The 16,840-nt window shown below is 44.4% G+C and overlaps 1 protein-coding gene across 6 annotated transcripts in view; it reads right to left on the bottom strand.

Annotated features, from left to right (window-relative positions):
* The window catches only part of MCPH1 (microcephalin 1), a 188,071-nt gene extending 180,244 nt beyond the window's left edge, over positions 1-7,827 (bottom strand). For 5 of the 6 annotated variants that reach the window (XM_074353774.1, XM_074353777.1, XM_074353775.1 and 2 more), the window contains exons 1-3: positions 7,671-7,827; positions 6,381-6,472; positions 4,164-4,282 (exon numbers count right to left, since the gene is read on the bottom strand). In XM_074353774.1, the coding sequence (XP_074209875.1) occupies positions 4,164-4,282; positions 6,381-6,472; positions 7,671-7,710 (251 nt within the window). In that variant the 5' untranslated portion in view covers positions 7,711-7,827. Of the gene's footprint in view, positions 1-4,163; positions 4,283-6,380; positions 6,473-7,670 lie in introns of those variants that run through there. The other variant, XM_045515531.2, reaches the window with a different exon arrangement.
* Between the last annotated feature and the right edge of the window lie 9,013 nt (positions 7,828-16,840).

Raw genomic sequence — 16,840 nt, 5'->3', positions numbered from 1 at the left:
AGGACAGAAGACTGGGAAAATGCCTTTAAACATTAAAAAAAAAGTCAGCCTGGAATTGCATATCCATTGAAAATATTATTCACAAATGATGATGAAATAGGACATTTTCAGATAGAGTAACCTATGGAAATCTGTCTTCATCTGATTGACAAGCCTTTAGCTAGACTGATCAAGACAAAAAGAGAAGTGACTACTAAAATCAGAAATTACTGATCTTATCACAATAAAAAGATAAGGGTTATTACAGAATACTACAAACAAGTGCATGCCAACAAATTAAACAGCCTAGATTCAAGTGGGCAAATCCTAGGAAGACAAACTACTCAACTGACTCAAGAAGAAACAGAAAATCTGAATAAACCTAAAACAAGAGATGGAATTAGTGAACAAAAACTTTTTCACAAAAGCAAGCTCAGGCCCAGATGGCTTCACTAGTGAGTTCCACAAATGCTTGAAGAATTAACACCAAACCTTACAAACTTCAAGACAGAAGAACACGTCCCAACTCACTCTATGATGTCAATACTGCCTGACACCAAAACCAGAAAAAGTCATCACCAGAAAACTACTGACCGATATCCCTTATGAATACAGATGCAAAAATAAAAATAAAAAATGAAAGTACTAACAAATTGATCCAACAATTAAGAAAAGTGTACAACATGACCAAGTAGGATTTACTCCAGGAATGTAAGGCTGGTTCACCATATTAAATCAATCGAATACAGCACATTAATAGAATAAAAGACAAAAACCATGTAAATCGCTCAACAGCTGCAGAAAAAGCATTCAACAAAATCCAACATCCTTTAATGATAAACAAACCCAAAACAAACAACAAATTGGAATAGAAAGAAACTTCCTCAACTTGAAAAGGGGCATCTATAAAACCCAAAGCTAACATCACACTTAATAGTGAAATACAGTAAAATAGTGAAAACTTTTTGCCTAAAATTGGGAGCAAGACAAAGAAGTCTACTCTCACCACTTCTACTCAACATTGTGCCAGAGTTGTAGTCAGGGCAATTAGAAAAGAAAAAGAAAGAAAAAAGCATCCAGACTGAAAAGGGAGAAGTCAAACTATCTCTATGTACAGATTACAAAAAACCACCTCTATGAAGTGTTACACAACACTGTATACTGAAAATCCCAAGGAAATCCCCAAAACACTTAAAGCTAACAAACAAATTCAGAAGACTTGCAATTTACAAGGTCAATATGTAAAAAATCAATTGTATTTCAATATTTTAACACCTGAACAATCTAAAAATGTAACTAAAGCAATTCCATTTACTATAGCGTCAAAAAAAATTTTAGAATAAATTTAACCTAGGAGATGCAAGATTTGCACCCTGAAAACTACAACACATCACTGAAAGAAATCAGACAATTCCCCAAAATGAAAACACATCCAATGGCCATTGACTGCAAGATTAAATATTGTTAAGATGGCAACATCTACGTAATTAGAGACTCAAATCTCTATCAAATATCAGGTGCTCTTTTCCCCCCAGAAAAGAAAAAAACACACACACAAGCAGCAACAGAAGAAAAAAATACAGCGAACTTAAGAAAAATTAAAAAATTTTGTGATTCAAAGGATACCAACAAGAACTCTTAAAACTCAATAAAATAACCCAGGTTTTAAAAAATGGACAAAAGTATTTGAATAGACATTTCTCCGAAGATACAAAAGAAAGCCAATAAAACCATGGAAAGCTGTTCAACATCACTGGGGAACACAAATCAAAACCATCGTGAGACACCACTTCACGTTCATGATAACGGGATAAACACAAAGAAGGGCAATAACCTGCAAACGTTACTGGTGGGAATGTAAAATGGAGCATCCAGTCTGAAGAATAGTTTGGTAGTTCTCAAAAAGCTAAAGTTTCCATGTCACTCAGCTATATCACTCCTAGGTGTATATATACCCAAGAGGATTGAGAATATATATTCACACAAAAGCTTGGACACAAATGTTCATAGCAGCATTACTCATAATAGCCAAAATGTGCAAAAAACCCAAACGTCCACCTATTGATGAAGATAAAACATGATCTATCTTTACAACAGACTACTATCCAGCCACTCAAAGGAGTAAAGCACTGACGCAGTCTACAGCACGAGTGCTCCAGCCACATCCTCCTAACTTCCCAAATATAATCCCGTATACAACCTCAAAACACTGAACCCAACTGAGATCCACGGTCTGTTAACCGAACTACCTCCCCACCCCCTAACTCCCGCCGTGAGCTCTGCCCTCTGCCCCCAGAGAGCTTGGAGTCCGTGGTCCATCACCACCGCGGCTCATCATCCCTCCAAACCCCTGACAGTACGTGGGTGCCTGGGTAAATCCTTCTGGCTTGCAGGCTGCTGGATGAACAACCAGCCTGATCCTCTGGCCTCACAGTCAACCTACAACCACCGCCCGCAAGTGAGCTATTAGTCCTGCCCAGTAGGGCATTCCCTCCAGGACAGTCCCTGACCCACCCCTTTCCCACGATCCTAGACAACTACTTCACGTGTTCTCCTAAAACCGTTCTCCCAAAACCGTTCTCCCACTCTCACTCCCAGATGATGACAGTAGAAACAAGAACAGCATTTCCACAAAGCCTGTCGCCACATCTGCTCACTTAGCAGCAACTGTCCCTGCACACTCTGCACTCCCTCCTTTCCTCATGGAATGACTGTCCTTGATCCTACGTAACCCACAGGACACACAGGATAACCTACACATCCTGTATGACCCGTGAACTTGTCTGCTGGAGTCCATCCCCACAGCCCCGTCAGCCATGTCCACGAGCAAACGTGCCCTCTTGCTTCCCCGTCACAAGAACTCCGCTCTTGGCTGGGTGGGCTCCCTCGGCACACAGAGATGCTGTCATTTCTCCCACCTCAGCCTCTTCCCTTCCATCCCCCTCCAGGTCCGGCCCCGGCTCTGTGCCCCCACCAGACCCGTCTGCGCACCCTGTTTCCAATCCCCTAAACTTCTACTCCCTAATCCGCCAAAACTGCTTGTCGAGACCCCATGTTGCTAGCTGCAGTGGTAATCTCTTAGAACTGTCTTTATCAACCTGTTTGCCAGAGTTGATCATTAATCTCCTCCTTGAAAACCTTCTTCATCTGACTTCTAGAACCCCCTCCTCGCTGGTCTTCCTCCTCAATTAAGCTCCAACTCTGAAGTGCTCAATCCTGGACCTTCTCTCTTCCCTTGTCCACACTCATTGATTGAGAGATCACAACCTTCCCCCTGCAACTATCTGCACTGACTCGGGATCACGTCCACACCCCTCTGCACTGATGACACCCCTCCCCTCAACTACCTACAGAGACTCGGGATCACGTCCACACCCCTCTGCCCTGATGACACCCCTCCCCCCAACTACCTACAGAGACTCAGGATCACGTCCACATCCCTCCCCATCTACACTGCCCTTGCCCCTAGTCCTATTCGCACACACCTCTGCATCACCCCCACCAGGCCCAGCATCATCTGACGTCCCACCACTCTGACCTCGACCTCCTCCTAAGCCTCCCCTTGACCACTGCTGTTGTGGACTCAATTGTGTCCCCACAAATTCACACGAAGTCCTAACTCCTAGTGCACAGGATGTGACTGTATTTGGAGATGGAGCCTTTAAAGAGCTAGTTAAGGTTAAATGAGGCCACTAGGCTGGGCCTTAATCCAATAAGACTGGTACCCTTATAGGAAGAGATTAGGACACAGAGCCGCTCAGAGAGACCAGGTGAAGACACAGAAATAAGATGGCCAACTGCAAGTCCAGGAGAGGGGCCTCAGAAGAAACCAACACTGCCGGCACCTTCACCTTGGACTTCCAGCTCCCAGAACTGTGAGAAATAAATTTCTGTCACTTAAGTCCCCAGTCTGTGTATTTTGTTATGGCCACCCTGGCGCCTAACACAGCCTACTTCCATCTGGTTTCCTGAATGCACCAGGCTCAGCACAGTCTCAGAGCCCCCAGGCAGGGTACGGATTACACCACACCCATCTTTCGGAATCTGAGGCTCATGTTAAATGACCTGCCCTGGTAAGAGGCAGAGAAAAGGTGGAAATCAAACTTTATCTGGTTCTATGAAACGTGCAAAACATCTCCATCTGTCAATACTAGACAACTAGGAAAAACAAGAGAACAACTTACTTCTCCACCCAGAGCACTGAGACGAGCTTCAGGCCCCTCCTCCGTGCTTTGTCCCAGGTGCTCCGGTAGCCGTCTTTGAACACCACGTGAGTTACTTGTTTGTTGAACGTTTTTGAAACCTGCAGACACAATGCAGAAAACAAAATGCAAACTATTACTATCTGCACAGTTTCATAAGTACTATAAATAAAAATGTGAAAGGCAAAATAACACTTCCGGAAAATAACAGAGAAAATCTTTGTAACCGGTGTAGGAACAGATTTTTTTTTTGAATAAGACACACACAAAAAAGCTCACCATAAAGGAATAAACTACATTACAGTTACCATCAAAAGATACCATTAAGAAGGTGAAAAGGCAAGCCACAGAGTGACAGAAAATATTGCAATTCACATGGCCAACAAAGAGTTAACTGAAAACTACAGAGAATTCTTACAAATCAAGAAGAAAAAGAAAAACCCAATGGAAACATGAGCTGGAGACTTGAACAAGGAAGGTCTTTAACATAAATATTTGAAGACATGCAGGAAAATGCAAATTCAAACCAGGATGATGTACCACCAGAACCGCACCAGAATGGCTGAAGGTAAAGACAGAAAAAACCGAGCACAGTGGTGTTTTCATACACAGCAAAAGTATAAACTGAGTCAACCACTGCAGAGAACTTAGGAAATCACTGATAGTGTCCTGAGATGTGTTCAACCGTCCTCTGTCATACAGGAAAATGCCCTTGGTTTTAAAGATACTAAATATATTTAGGGACAAATTATGACATCTGCAACTTACTTGCAAATAGTTCAGAAAAAATTACACATATAAATACACTGTTTAGAGACATGGAGACACAGTAAGCATGTTGTTAATTGTTGCATCCATGTTCACTGTACAATTCTTCCGATTTTTCTATCCGAAAATTTTCTAAATAAAAGATGAAAAACAAAAGAGATCTAAGAACTTAATATTACTCTCAAAAGCCATTCTGCCAGCTCCTATGTTCCATGTTTTTTTTTCTCAGCCACAAAAACACGTGCAGCCCAAGTAAGTGGTTGGTGTCATCAGACAAACTCTCCAGGGTTTCTACCTCCTAGTGCATCAGGGAAAACGTGACTTCTCAGGTTCAAAAGCAAGGCCTGCCCCTACATTATGACTGACCTCCACCCTAGCCTACTCTCAGCCTCGGACTCCCTGTGAGGGTAGGGACAAGGGTGAGCCCCCAGTGTTCAGGAGCACCCACTCTCTGCCTGAGGGTTCTGGATGCCTCCCTCCTTTACTTTACGCCCTTGCCTTGCTCGCCCTAATCCCTGCCCTGCCTTTGACGACATCTTAACTCTTGTTACTGTCTCCCTTCCCCAGCCTGTCAGCCATCCTCCCCACACCCCAGCACACACACACACAAACACCTTGTTCACAGCTGAACTCCCTCTGAGAGCAGTCTGCTTCCACCATCTCCATTCCACGGGGCTCAGTGACTCCAAGACAAATTTCCATCCCCTTTACTCAGTTCACTGGAAACTGTGATACACTCAACACTGACCTTACGGTTTTCACACTTAGAGTATACTTCCCAATCTTTACTCTTCTGAAGACTCGACAGTGTTTAAAATTCTATCTTTCTCGTCTGTCCATCCCTCCTCTGCCTTCCAGGATTATCTTCCAGGTTCTCCTGGCATCCTTCTCCATCTTTGTCCCTGGGGCCACGGCTCCCATCACCAGCCCTTGAACTATTAAACAGGTTGCACCTTCAGCACTTTCATTCTAACCACCTGGGTCGTCATCACACAGGACCCTTATCTTCACTCCTCGAACATTAACTCTAACCTTGACGATCTCAAGTTCCAGATTTGTATGTCCAAATGTCTACCAGGTATTTCCAATGTGCTCAAATTCACAAATGTTCCCTTAAAAAAACTGTTCCTTTTCTTGTATTCTACACTTTGATCAACAGGAGTACCATGCCTCCCAGCAGCCAACCGCAGGACCTGCATTTTCTTCCCAGAGCTTTCCTTCTCTCGCACTGCCCGGAGCCCACCTGCTCTATAAATGGTGCTGTTCTAAATTCCTCATACCACTGTTCTTTTGTTTCACCCCTCCAATTACCCACTGTCTTCTTTGCCCTTCATGGTTTTAGTAATAACTCCAAAAATAAGAAAATGCAAATATACCTCACTACATTTCCGAGGACCGTCATACGCAGCAATGGTAACATGAATTTCTTACCTTTGCCCCCATATCCACAAGCTGATTTGTAAACGTCTTTGAATAATTTTCTGTTCCATTGGCCGACCACACCTCGACATACGCCACAACACCTGAAAATTAACAAGACACTAGCATGAAATACATCTGATATTTCAGCAACCCTCATCCAAAGATTTCAACAGATTTATCTTGCTCCATGTACATTAAAAAGTACATTTAAAATTTCTTCTGTTAAACCCTATTCAAAGCAGCATTGGTGCTATTACGGTTCTTAAAATGTCAAGAGAAGAACAACTTTACTCATACTTATGTCAGTTTCATTTTCAACACTGGATGCTCTTCCCAAATTCCTAAATCAACCCTAAATTTTCTAGTGCAAGACTCTGTTTTCTCAAAAGGACGAGTTAGTAAATATTTCAGGCTTCCAGGGCCATACAACCACTCAGCCTCATTATAGCACAAAAGCAGCCAAAGACAATACGCTAAGGAGCAAGCACAGGTGTTTCAACTTTATGGACAATGACGTTTAAATTTGGTATAATTTTCATCGGTCCCTCTGTCCTCCCCCAGGCCCACCATTAAAAAAGCAAAGAACATTCTTCCTTACAGGCCCTACAAAAACAGGCAGCAGGCAGGATTTGGGGGCAGGGAGCATAGTTTGCGGATCTCACGCTTTAAAAGAACTTCCAGGTGTGCGTGGACGCAGTCAATTCCCCACTGAGAGGTTATGATAACAACACTGACCCAGACCCTGGAGAGGAGCTACGGCTTCTTTTCCTAATTTCACTATTGCCCCCCACCCTCAAATCTACCGAGCCGAAGACTCCAGAACCACAAAAAGCGTTTAGTCACACCCGCCCATTTTTCTTCGACCCCTTCGCGTGCCTGTACCGTTCCCCTCACCGAGCCCAGGTGGGGCTGGCCCGGCACCGGACTCGAGGACAGACCCCAGCCCACCCAGGCGGTCCCGGCGCTGGACTCGGGGCAGCCCCCCACCCCACAAAGCCGTTCCCCACGCCACAGGGCCGTCCCGGCACTCGGCTCGGGGAGAGCCCCTCACCCCGACCCCACGGGGGCGGTCTTGTCCCCGTGCTGGCCTTGGGGACAGGCCCCCACCCCACAGGGCCGTCCCGGCACAGAGGTCGGGGGCGGTCACCGAGCTGGACTCCAGGACAGCCCAGCGGCCCACCACCACCCCCCCCGTGGCCGGCAGGACTTCCGGGAGGTCCCTGCGAGCCCAGTCCCCGCGCACGCCGCGACCCGGTGCCGTCCCTCAGCCCGCCCGCAGCCGCAGCCCTACCCGCTCACCTTTCAGGACCGGGGGGCCCGGGGTGCCGGCGGCCGCCATGACTGGCGGCGGGACGCTCACAGCCGCAAAGCTGCGCGCGAGCCTGACGGAGAGGCGGCAGCGCGCATGCGCAGGGCGGGCGCGCGCCGCTCCCCTCCGACACAGCGGAAGTCGGCGCTTACACGTTATCTAAGCAGCCAATGGCAGGGGCGAAACCCCCTAAGACCCTCCCCCGCGGGAAGTGCACATAGGTTTTCCACCTTCAGACTCGGGCTCTCCCCCCGTCTACCCTGCAAGGTCCAGGGACCCCGCACCTCCGGTTCCCGCGGAGCGGGTGGGCCTTCCCGGCTGCCCACTCGAGCGCTGCCGCCCGGAAATCCCGCAGAGCGGACGAGCCCGGCGCCGCGCAGACTCCCCGGCTTTCAAACCTCGCGCCCGCGGAGCCCCGCCCCGCTCCGGGCTGCGCATGCGTGCTGCGGGGCCGTGCCTCGGGGAGGGCGTGCTGCGGAAGGAGGCCCGCGCTCCCGGCTCCCCCGCCGTGACACCTGGGCGGGAGTGTCGTGCCCGTCTGCTGATAAACTGCTTGTTTAATCTCCCCGGCACACCGACTCAGCTACAGGGCCCGTGCTGTCTGTATTAAAGAGTGAACCACCGAGTGTGTAAAAAGTTGCATTTTCAGTGATTTTCATACACCTTCGCGTTCTACCATGTAGGACGCATTCCGTCCCCAAGCTTCATGAAAAACCTGATCTTAAAGGGACTCTCTTATAACCTAATGGTTAAAAGTACAGGCTGCATTTTGGAATCAGACTGGATTCAGAGTTTGGAGACTAATAATAGCCACTAACTAGCCATGAGCTATCGATGAGTTACTAAAAGTCTCCAAACTTAACTTTCATTAAAAAAAAAAAAGCCTTAATAATAGTAGAGATAAAAGCTAATGTTTATGGGGCACTTGCCATGTAAGTGATTATTATAAAAGTTTAGATGTGGTAATCTCAAAGTTAATCCTACCTATGAGATGCCTGTTATTATACAGCACTTGTATGTATTTTCCTCCTGGATTCTCACTAAAATTCTACGATTTTAAAGGTATTTATTATTGTAACCTGGAGACTAACAGTGGACGACTCCTCTACCCCTCTCCCCCAGTTCCTTCACAATTAAGAAAGTTTTCTTTTATTTTAAACGTGGTATCATTTGCTGCTTATGCCTGGCCCTGTTAGGTAGAAAGTAAGCAATATGATACAATTTATACTGTAAGTAATCAGATTCCAGAGAGGTTACCTGACTAACCCAAGGCAACAAACAGCTAGTAACTGATGGTGTTGGTTGGAACTGGAAACTATACAAGTTTTTTTTACTGTATCCAGTGGCAGGGTATGTTTATAAGAATATCCACTACTTGCCTTTCTTTCATTCCTCCATCCCCAGTTGTTACATCAGCTGTTAACAGTATCTAATGAGCCCACTGTGGTTCTAAAGAATCACCTTGAGGATGTGCACCTGCCAAACCCCACTTCCTGGACTCAAATCTCTGATCAATAACTCTATCGTTATCACATGTTGTTGGCCTAATAAACTGTACTCCGAGGAAATGGTGACACAGTCTACTTGGGAGTGTGAACTCAGCTCCTCACTGAAGATAAAGCTACTGTTCTAACTGACATTGAATTAGATGATGGTGTGATCAAGTAGATCAAGTCAATCACCTCTGGTCAAGGAGAAATTTGATAGATTCTTCAGCTTCAAGGTCACAAATATTTTCTCGTATGATTTCTTCTAGAAATGTCACAGTTTTAGGTTTTTTTATTTAGGTTCAGGATCTATTTTGAGTTGATTTTTATAGGTTTTATGAGACAGGCACTGGCGTTCTTTTTTTTCATATAGACATCCAAATGTTCTAGGACCATTTGTTCAAAAACTTTTTTTCTCTATAGCATTCCTTGCCTTTGCACTTTAATCAAAGATGCGCAACTATATGTGTTTTATTTTTGGACTTCTTACTCTGTTTCTTTGAGCTATTTGTCTATTGTTTCACCCGTACCATACTGTTTTGACTACTGTAGCTTATTAATAAGTTATGAAATCAAGCAGTGTTACGCCTACAACTTAATTCTTTTTCAAAGTTGTTTCTAGATCCTTTGCATTTCCATATGAATTTTAAAATCAGTTTGTCATTTTCTATTAAAAAAAAAAGCTTGCTAGGATTTTGACTGGGATTGTGTTGAATCTCAGATCGATTTGAGGGAAAATTCACATCTTAACAATATTGAATCTTCTGATTCATTAACTTCTTTAATTTCCGTCAACAGTGTTCTGTACTTTTCAGAGACTGGGTCTTTTACAATTTTTGTCAAATTTCAACCTAAGTATTTTTATTTTTGATAATATTGTAAGTGATTTTTTACAATTTCAATTTCTGATTGTTTATTGTTAATATACGGAAATATACTGTTTGTAATTTGTCTTATGTCCTGCAGCCTTGCTAAACTTACTTAATAGTTCTAATAGCTTTTTTGTACATGCTGTATGATGTTGTAAATGCTGTATGATGTTCTACATGCAATCATGTTGTTTGTGTTTGGAGGAAAACTTGTCTTTCTCCAGCTTGGGTCTGGTGATTGGGGGCCTGCAAATTAACAACAGATAGATTACCAGGAGAAGAGACAAGCTATGTATGTGTGGGAATACGCAGTGATGAGTAACTCACTGAACAGCCAGACATTAAATGTTTATGTATAAAACTTCACAAAGCTTGGGGATTGGAGTGAGGTTTAGGGCTTCAAAGGGAAGCTATAGAAGGTTCTATTGAACTTTTTGATGGTCATGAGGATAGGCCGACTGTCTCCCTGGCACCTGAATTCCACTAGGAGGGGAGCTAATGGCAGCTGTGTTTTCTGGAGGTTCTGCTTTCATCAGGTAAGTGAAGTTCAGATAAAATTTATTTCCACATCTTCATTAGCTCAAATGCTTTCACTTTAAAATAATCTTTTTACCAACTCTAGGAGTCATACAGAAAAAAAAAAAAAGACAAAAGACAGGAACAAAATATTCAAAAGAAAAGATGCAAAAACCATCCTTAAATTTTTGAAAAGATTTTCATTCTCACATATAGAGACATGCAATCTAAAACTAGCGGGGTATCATTTTCCTGTCAAATTGCCGAAAATGAAAAAGCTGGACAATGTGTTCTGTTGGCAATACTGTAGGTAAATAGTCAGTGTTCTACGTTGCTGATGGAAATAAAAATTGTACAACCTTTGGAAGAGAAATTCGGTAATACCCAACACAAATATACGTGCACTTACATTCTGACTCACTAATCCCACTTCTAGGAGTTTAACCTGAAGATCCTCTCCTAGCGACATGCGAATACACAACCACAAGTGTTTTCATTGTAGCACTGCTTACAACTGCAAAATGTTGCAGCTGGTCCCTCATCCAACATGACCGTGTCCTTAGAAAAAGGGGAAATTTGGACAGAGACACACAAAGGGAGAGCACCGTGTGAAGACTGGAGTGGTGCTTTCGCAAGCAAAGAAGTACCACCAGTTGGGAGAGAGGCCTGGCTCAGCGCCTCCCTGGTGCCTTCAAAGGGAGCAGGGCCCTGCCCACACCAAGACCTTGGACTTCCAGCGTCAAGAGCTGTGAGATGATAAATTTCTGTTGTTTGAGTCACTCCGTCTGTGGCACTTTGTTATGACCGTTTGTAAGAAACAAAGGCGAAAAATAAAATAGGATCTGTGAGTACGTGCAGAAAAGAATCAGACAGGCAGGGTAAACCAAAGGTCTATGCGATTTGTTACATGCAGGACGTGGTGGGAGTGGGGTGCAGAGGAGCAACAGGAACAGGGTGGAAAGGACAAGGAAGAGACATTTCTGGGAACATACCTTTTTATAGTCTGGTTGTTAGAACCGTGTTAATAGTGTACCATAGGCTCAAAACAGCAATCAGAAAGTCAGTAAGGGTGGGGGGCGGGGAGCTCAAAATACTTAACTGTACATCAAATAAATAACATAATGACCCTGAGAGGGAAAAAATTTTAAGTAATTTGGACACAGTGGTAAAAATAACTCTAAGTAAATATCAAGCTCCAGTTAATTATTTTGTCTTTCATGAGGGTAAAGGTTAGTATTTTTGAAGCTGTATTTTATGTGTATTTTAGAATTGTGCAAATAAATACATGTACTGTGGATCCTGAGAAGCAGGCTTCTCAGTGTTGGAGAAGGGAGTAATAAACGTGGAGAGAAGAGGAGGCTGGAGTGAACCGTGGTGTTGGACTGGAACTGGTTTATGGTTTTTCACAGACACATTGAAATAAAGCAATAGAAGTAGATGACATGGTCCAGGTGTAGGTGCAGATGTGGGCGTGCATATGGGTTTGTGCGAGTGTGCACGTGTCTTCTAGCTCTGTCCGCTGAGACTCCTGTGATGTCTCAAATATATATAACAAATAGCAGACCTAAGGCCCAGAGCTTGGTTTCTAAATACCATTTTCCGCTAACAAAATAGAAGTTCCTTGAAGAAATAGCTAATTCCATGGCCAAGGCAAGAAAACTGCCACATGGGTCTGGAATATATTTTTGTTCCAGAAAGAAAGAAAGTGCTGAACGGATGGGACAGTGATTAGTCCTGATGGTCTCAACCACCCTGGGTAGAAGGGATGCTGACGGCTGGTAGGTCGTGGCCTCGCCATGCGTAGCGAGGTTCCAACCAGCCCGGCTGTTCCTGCCCAAGCACAGTGTACCTGTGACTCAGGGGGTCCAAAAATAGCAAGCAAGGGATCAGGGTAACCAATTAATATTAAATATAGCAGCTCCTGCTGTACAACTTAAAATAATTTCTGGTAAGGATATGGTGATTTTAGTATAGAATCCTCATGTCGAAAAAGATGCTGATTTTAAATATATTAAGGGGAAAAAAACCCTATCCTCCTATAAACTGGAGAGGTATTTACTCTGCCCAGAAGAGTCTCCGGTGTGAAGACATTTTGGTTTAGTGCTGTCTGAAGGGCAGCTTCAGAGCTGTGACAAAAGCCTTGTTAAAAAAAAGAAAGAAAGAAGAAAGTCTTAACCAAGAAACAGCATATTGAAAAGGTTCATCCTGACACAAGAAAATATTACATTTGAATGATGTTATCATCCAGTCCAACATATTTGTGCTACAGATTAGAGGAAAAAGTCTTAACAGATCAAAGTCATGAACCCACTTAAATTAGCATCAGTCCCAGAACTCAGGTCTCTGAACTCAAGTCCAGCTGGTTTAGCTGTTGCATCCTGAACGTCTTCCTGAGGTATTTACTTAGCACCGTCTGTGTACCAGGAAGTGCAGAAGGCTTTAAATATATGGTCGTGAACCTCTTCTCATTTGATTGACTAGCTCTTCATGCCAGGAGGAGAATCTGTCACCCTAAGAACTGTACATCTCATTTATTAACCTTGTAGGGACAAGGTTAATAAAACTAATGAGTTCAAAGAAATGTGACCTTTGCAATAATATACGCTAGTTTTATTTTTTGTCATTGCATTTCTATTCAGGGGTTTTAATAAGAGAATCTAATATAAAGAAAGGATCTAGTGAAATCTAAAATAAGTTATCTGTGCGTCTTCATTTGTGCTCTCTGCAAAAGGAGAAAAGATGAAAGTCACACCTCTTTGCCAATACTTTCCCGCAGTAAAAGGGACGCACACTCGAAAGCCCTTTTATACACATTCAGTACAGAAGGAAGCCGCAAACACTGACTTTCCGGAGATGCTCACCCAGCTCAGCAGCCAGCGGGCTTTCAGAGCTTCCTGCCAACAATCCAACAACTGTCTGACAGGAATCAGGACGTGCCGCCTCTGAGAAGTCCCGCAGGCAGACGAGTCAGATCAAAGGCCCAGGGCTTCAGAGGGAAACCTTGCTGCCCCAGAGTCTGAGGTTCCCTCTGGAATCTTCCATCCTCAGCAGCATCGCATAAACATTTAGGGCAGAAGTGGAGCTGTGTTTCCTAGGAGTTCATGAATTTCAAAGGTGAAGCACAGATCACTCACAGTTACATTTTCCTTTGTGCTGTTTCCATAAAACCAAAAAAAAAAAAAAAAATAGACAGTGGAGAGAGACTTGACTAGCACATGTTAAATCTAATAGAAAACTTTATGATTTCCTGGTGAAAATATAAATCTCTGATTCTTCGTATTAGAAAGGAATTTGACATTTTTCTTAAATAATCATAGCAGAATATGCTTTCCTCAAATTTAAAATTTTTAAAAATGAAGGTTTGATGTGTTTTAAAATGCAAATATTACTTGATGACACAGAATAACCAACATGCCTGCCCTCAGAAATATGAACAAATTGTAAAAACCATGAATACATAATTGAAATAAGTGAATGACTGAAAAGGGGAGAAAAGGCAGAAAAAGAGCTTGAAAAACTGAAGAACTGAAATGATTTGCAAGAACCATAAAGAATTAGTTTTGTACCTTAGTCATATTTCGCAGCAGTAAAAAAGGAACGTTTATAGCTGTCTGAAGAAACAAGGTTCTTATCCTAATGAACTCCAATATGAGTTCCATTAAGATAAGGGTTTCTTCTGAGGGGCGTTTTTACCTAGACCAGCCACTTCGCTTCAGTGCCAAGAAATACATGACCCATTAGCTTTATTTCTCCAGAATCTACTTAAAACTCAATCAGGAAACTGCACAATACTGCCCTTTGGTGGGAAGAACAGACGAAATGTGGTGAGCCCTCTCTCCAGGGAATGGCTGCTCTGCGAAGTGCTGGCTCCCCCCCCCCCCCCAGTATTGCTGTTCTCAGTTGCCCGAGCAATTGTAATTTTAAAATGTAAGTTAACGTCTCTCCCCACCCTTTGGTGTTTTGACTGCCTTTAGTATGTACCCCTTCCTTCATTTACTAACAGATGTTTACCAGATCCAGTGACCAAACAGACTTAGAAAAGGGAGTAGATACACCATTAGGAAGCAGGTTGTTTGAAAGAATTGTCTGTGGCCTGAAGCAATGGCCCCTCAACAGTCTTCAAAAGTAAATTGCCTCAAATCCTTTCTGGAAGCAAAGAGATGAACACAGAAAGTGTGACAGGGAAGAACAAATCTGACTCCATGTTAGACGTGTTCCTGTGGCTCCAACCCTGGGCTGTGTTGCCTGGGCTGAGCCCTGCTGGTTCTGCACCTTTTGTAACAGAATGTCGCCTAGAGCCTGAAACACGCGGGAGAGCCCACTCTCAAGGCTGTGACCTTTAAGGGTAGAACACTTTTCCATTCATAGAGAAAGAAAACTTTGCAGGACAGAGAATAACACTTGTCTTGTTGGAGGTTTACAGGGACATCGTGACCTGACCCACGGTGACAGCTGCAAGAACCAAGGATTCTGACATTAAGTTTGCAACAACCAACCACACCCCCTCCCCTTTTTAGTATAAAAGGAGCCTGAATTCTGACTTGGGGAAGATGGTTCTCTAGCACGTTAGTCTGCCATCTTCTCAGTCTGCCAGCTTTCCGAATAAAGTCATATTCCTTGACCCAACAAGATTTATTGGCCTGTTGTGTGGTGAGCAGCGTGGAGTTTGGACTCTGTAACAAAAGTGTGAAGGAACAGAAAGCAAACTAACAAACTGACTTCCCTGATGCGAAACTGTTTGCTGATTCACTCTTTACTGAGAACAACTTGAACCCTGAGGCTGTGCTCCAGGAAGGAGGTAACAGGCTGTAATCTCAGAAGACAGGACAGCCCCTCCTGAGTTCCTTCTGAAGATTTACTGAGGTTAAGAGGACTGTAGCAGCCTATAAAACGCCCTGATTGTTATCACCTTTTCTGTTCCATCCAGTGTTTCTATAAAACCCCAGGACCCCAACCCCAAGATGGGCTCACAGGCTCTAAGGCACCGGCCTGCTGGGAACCCCTTTGCCCAGCAAAGCAATAAAGCTGCTCTTTTCTTTGCTCCCAAAACTCTGCCTCCGAGTTTGAATTCACTATTCAGGGTGCAAAGGCTGATTTTTCGCCAACAAGTGCCCTTCATGAGAAAATGCTCAGAATATACTGTTAAAGTTAAAAAAAGGGGGGGGGTATTGAATTATATATAGTATGACCTCAAATTTGTTAAAAATTGTCTGTGCGGGGGCCATGGCCAAGCCAAGCCATGTCAGTACAGCAACACTGGTTCCTGAAATACTGGACACTTCTGGATCATTTGAAAAATAGCTTCGGTCTTGAACCACCCTGGGATTTACTGTCCCTTTTCTCTGCAATATCTCTAACCTTTTCCACCGTCTTTTCCAATGATCCAGCAACTGCAGGGTTAACACCAGGCCCAGAGGCAGGGTCAGGGTGGGGCTTCCAGACTGCTCCAGACCTACCCCAGCTGCCCATTCTCACTGGTTGCTGCCTTTGTTGTCCTGGCTTTTAAATATTTTTATACATTATGCTTGTTTAGATGCAGAAATAATCATTTTTCTGATGCCCAACCTAACAGCACTTACTCTTGCCTCCTAAGACAGAGTTTAATTTGTTTTAGAATAAAAATGCTTTTGTTCACTCACTCACTTTCCCTCTCTCTCTCTCATTTCCTCACTGTTCCCGTCCTTTCTCCTTCCCTCTGTCTCCCTCCCTGTCTCCTTCCCTCCCTCCTTCTCTCTTTCCTTCCCTCCATCGCTGTTACCCACAGGCTCACCCCTCATTCCTCATGCAACAACCGCTGGAGAAGAAATCCTCCAGGAAGAGCAGCAGGTGTGCAAAGGCTCTGAGCAGCCGCAGAGCCAGGGGTGGAGGGGTTGGGGGGGTGCAGAGCCCCAGGAAGGCCAGTGAGGAGAAGGGCGCAGGTCGGGGTGAAGATCTGGGCAGGATCAGGCCACTGGGCCCCTGGGAGGGCAGGATGAGGCGTTCAGACTTCATTCTAAGGGCAGTGGGAGTCCAGTGGAAGGTGTCAACCCCAGTGCCCAGATTAAACTCAGGGCAGGAGATCGTTCTGGATGCTGTGTGGAGAACGGGGGACCATGAGGGCAGAACTGGGAAGACGACGTAAAGGCTATTTCCACGACCCCAGCAGGCGTTGACGGTGTTCGGGAGCAGGATGCCGTTGGAGGAAGTGTGGTGGCGCCAGCTGGGGTTGGCCCGATCCCCTTTCACCGTCCCGGTGCTGTGCCCTCCCCTGACCGCACAGGTGCCGTGGGTATTGTCTGATGGACACGT

This window comes from Camelus bactrianus, chromosome 26 (assembly GCF_048773025.1).
Source record: "Camelus bactrianus isolate YW-2024 breed Bactrian camel chromosome 26, ASM4877302v1, whole genome shotgun sequence".
NCBI lineage: Eukaryota > Metazoa > Chordata > Mammalia > Artiodactyla > Camelidae > Camelus > Camelus bactrianus.
Note: the sequence above shows the minus strand (reverse complement) of the source record. Positions and strands in the feature narration are given on the sequence as shown.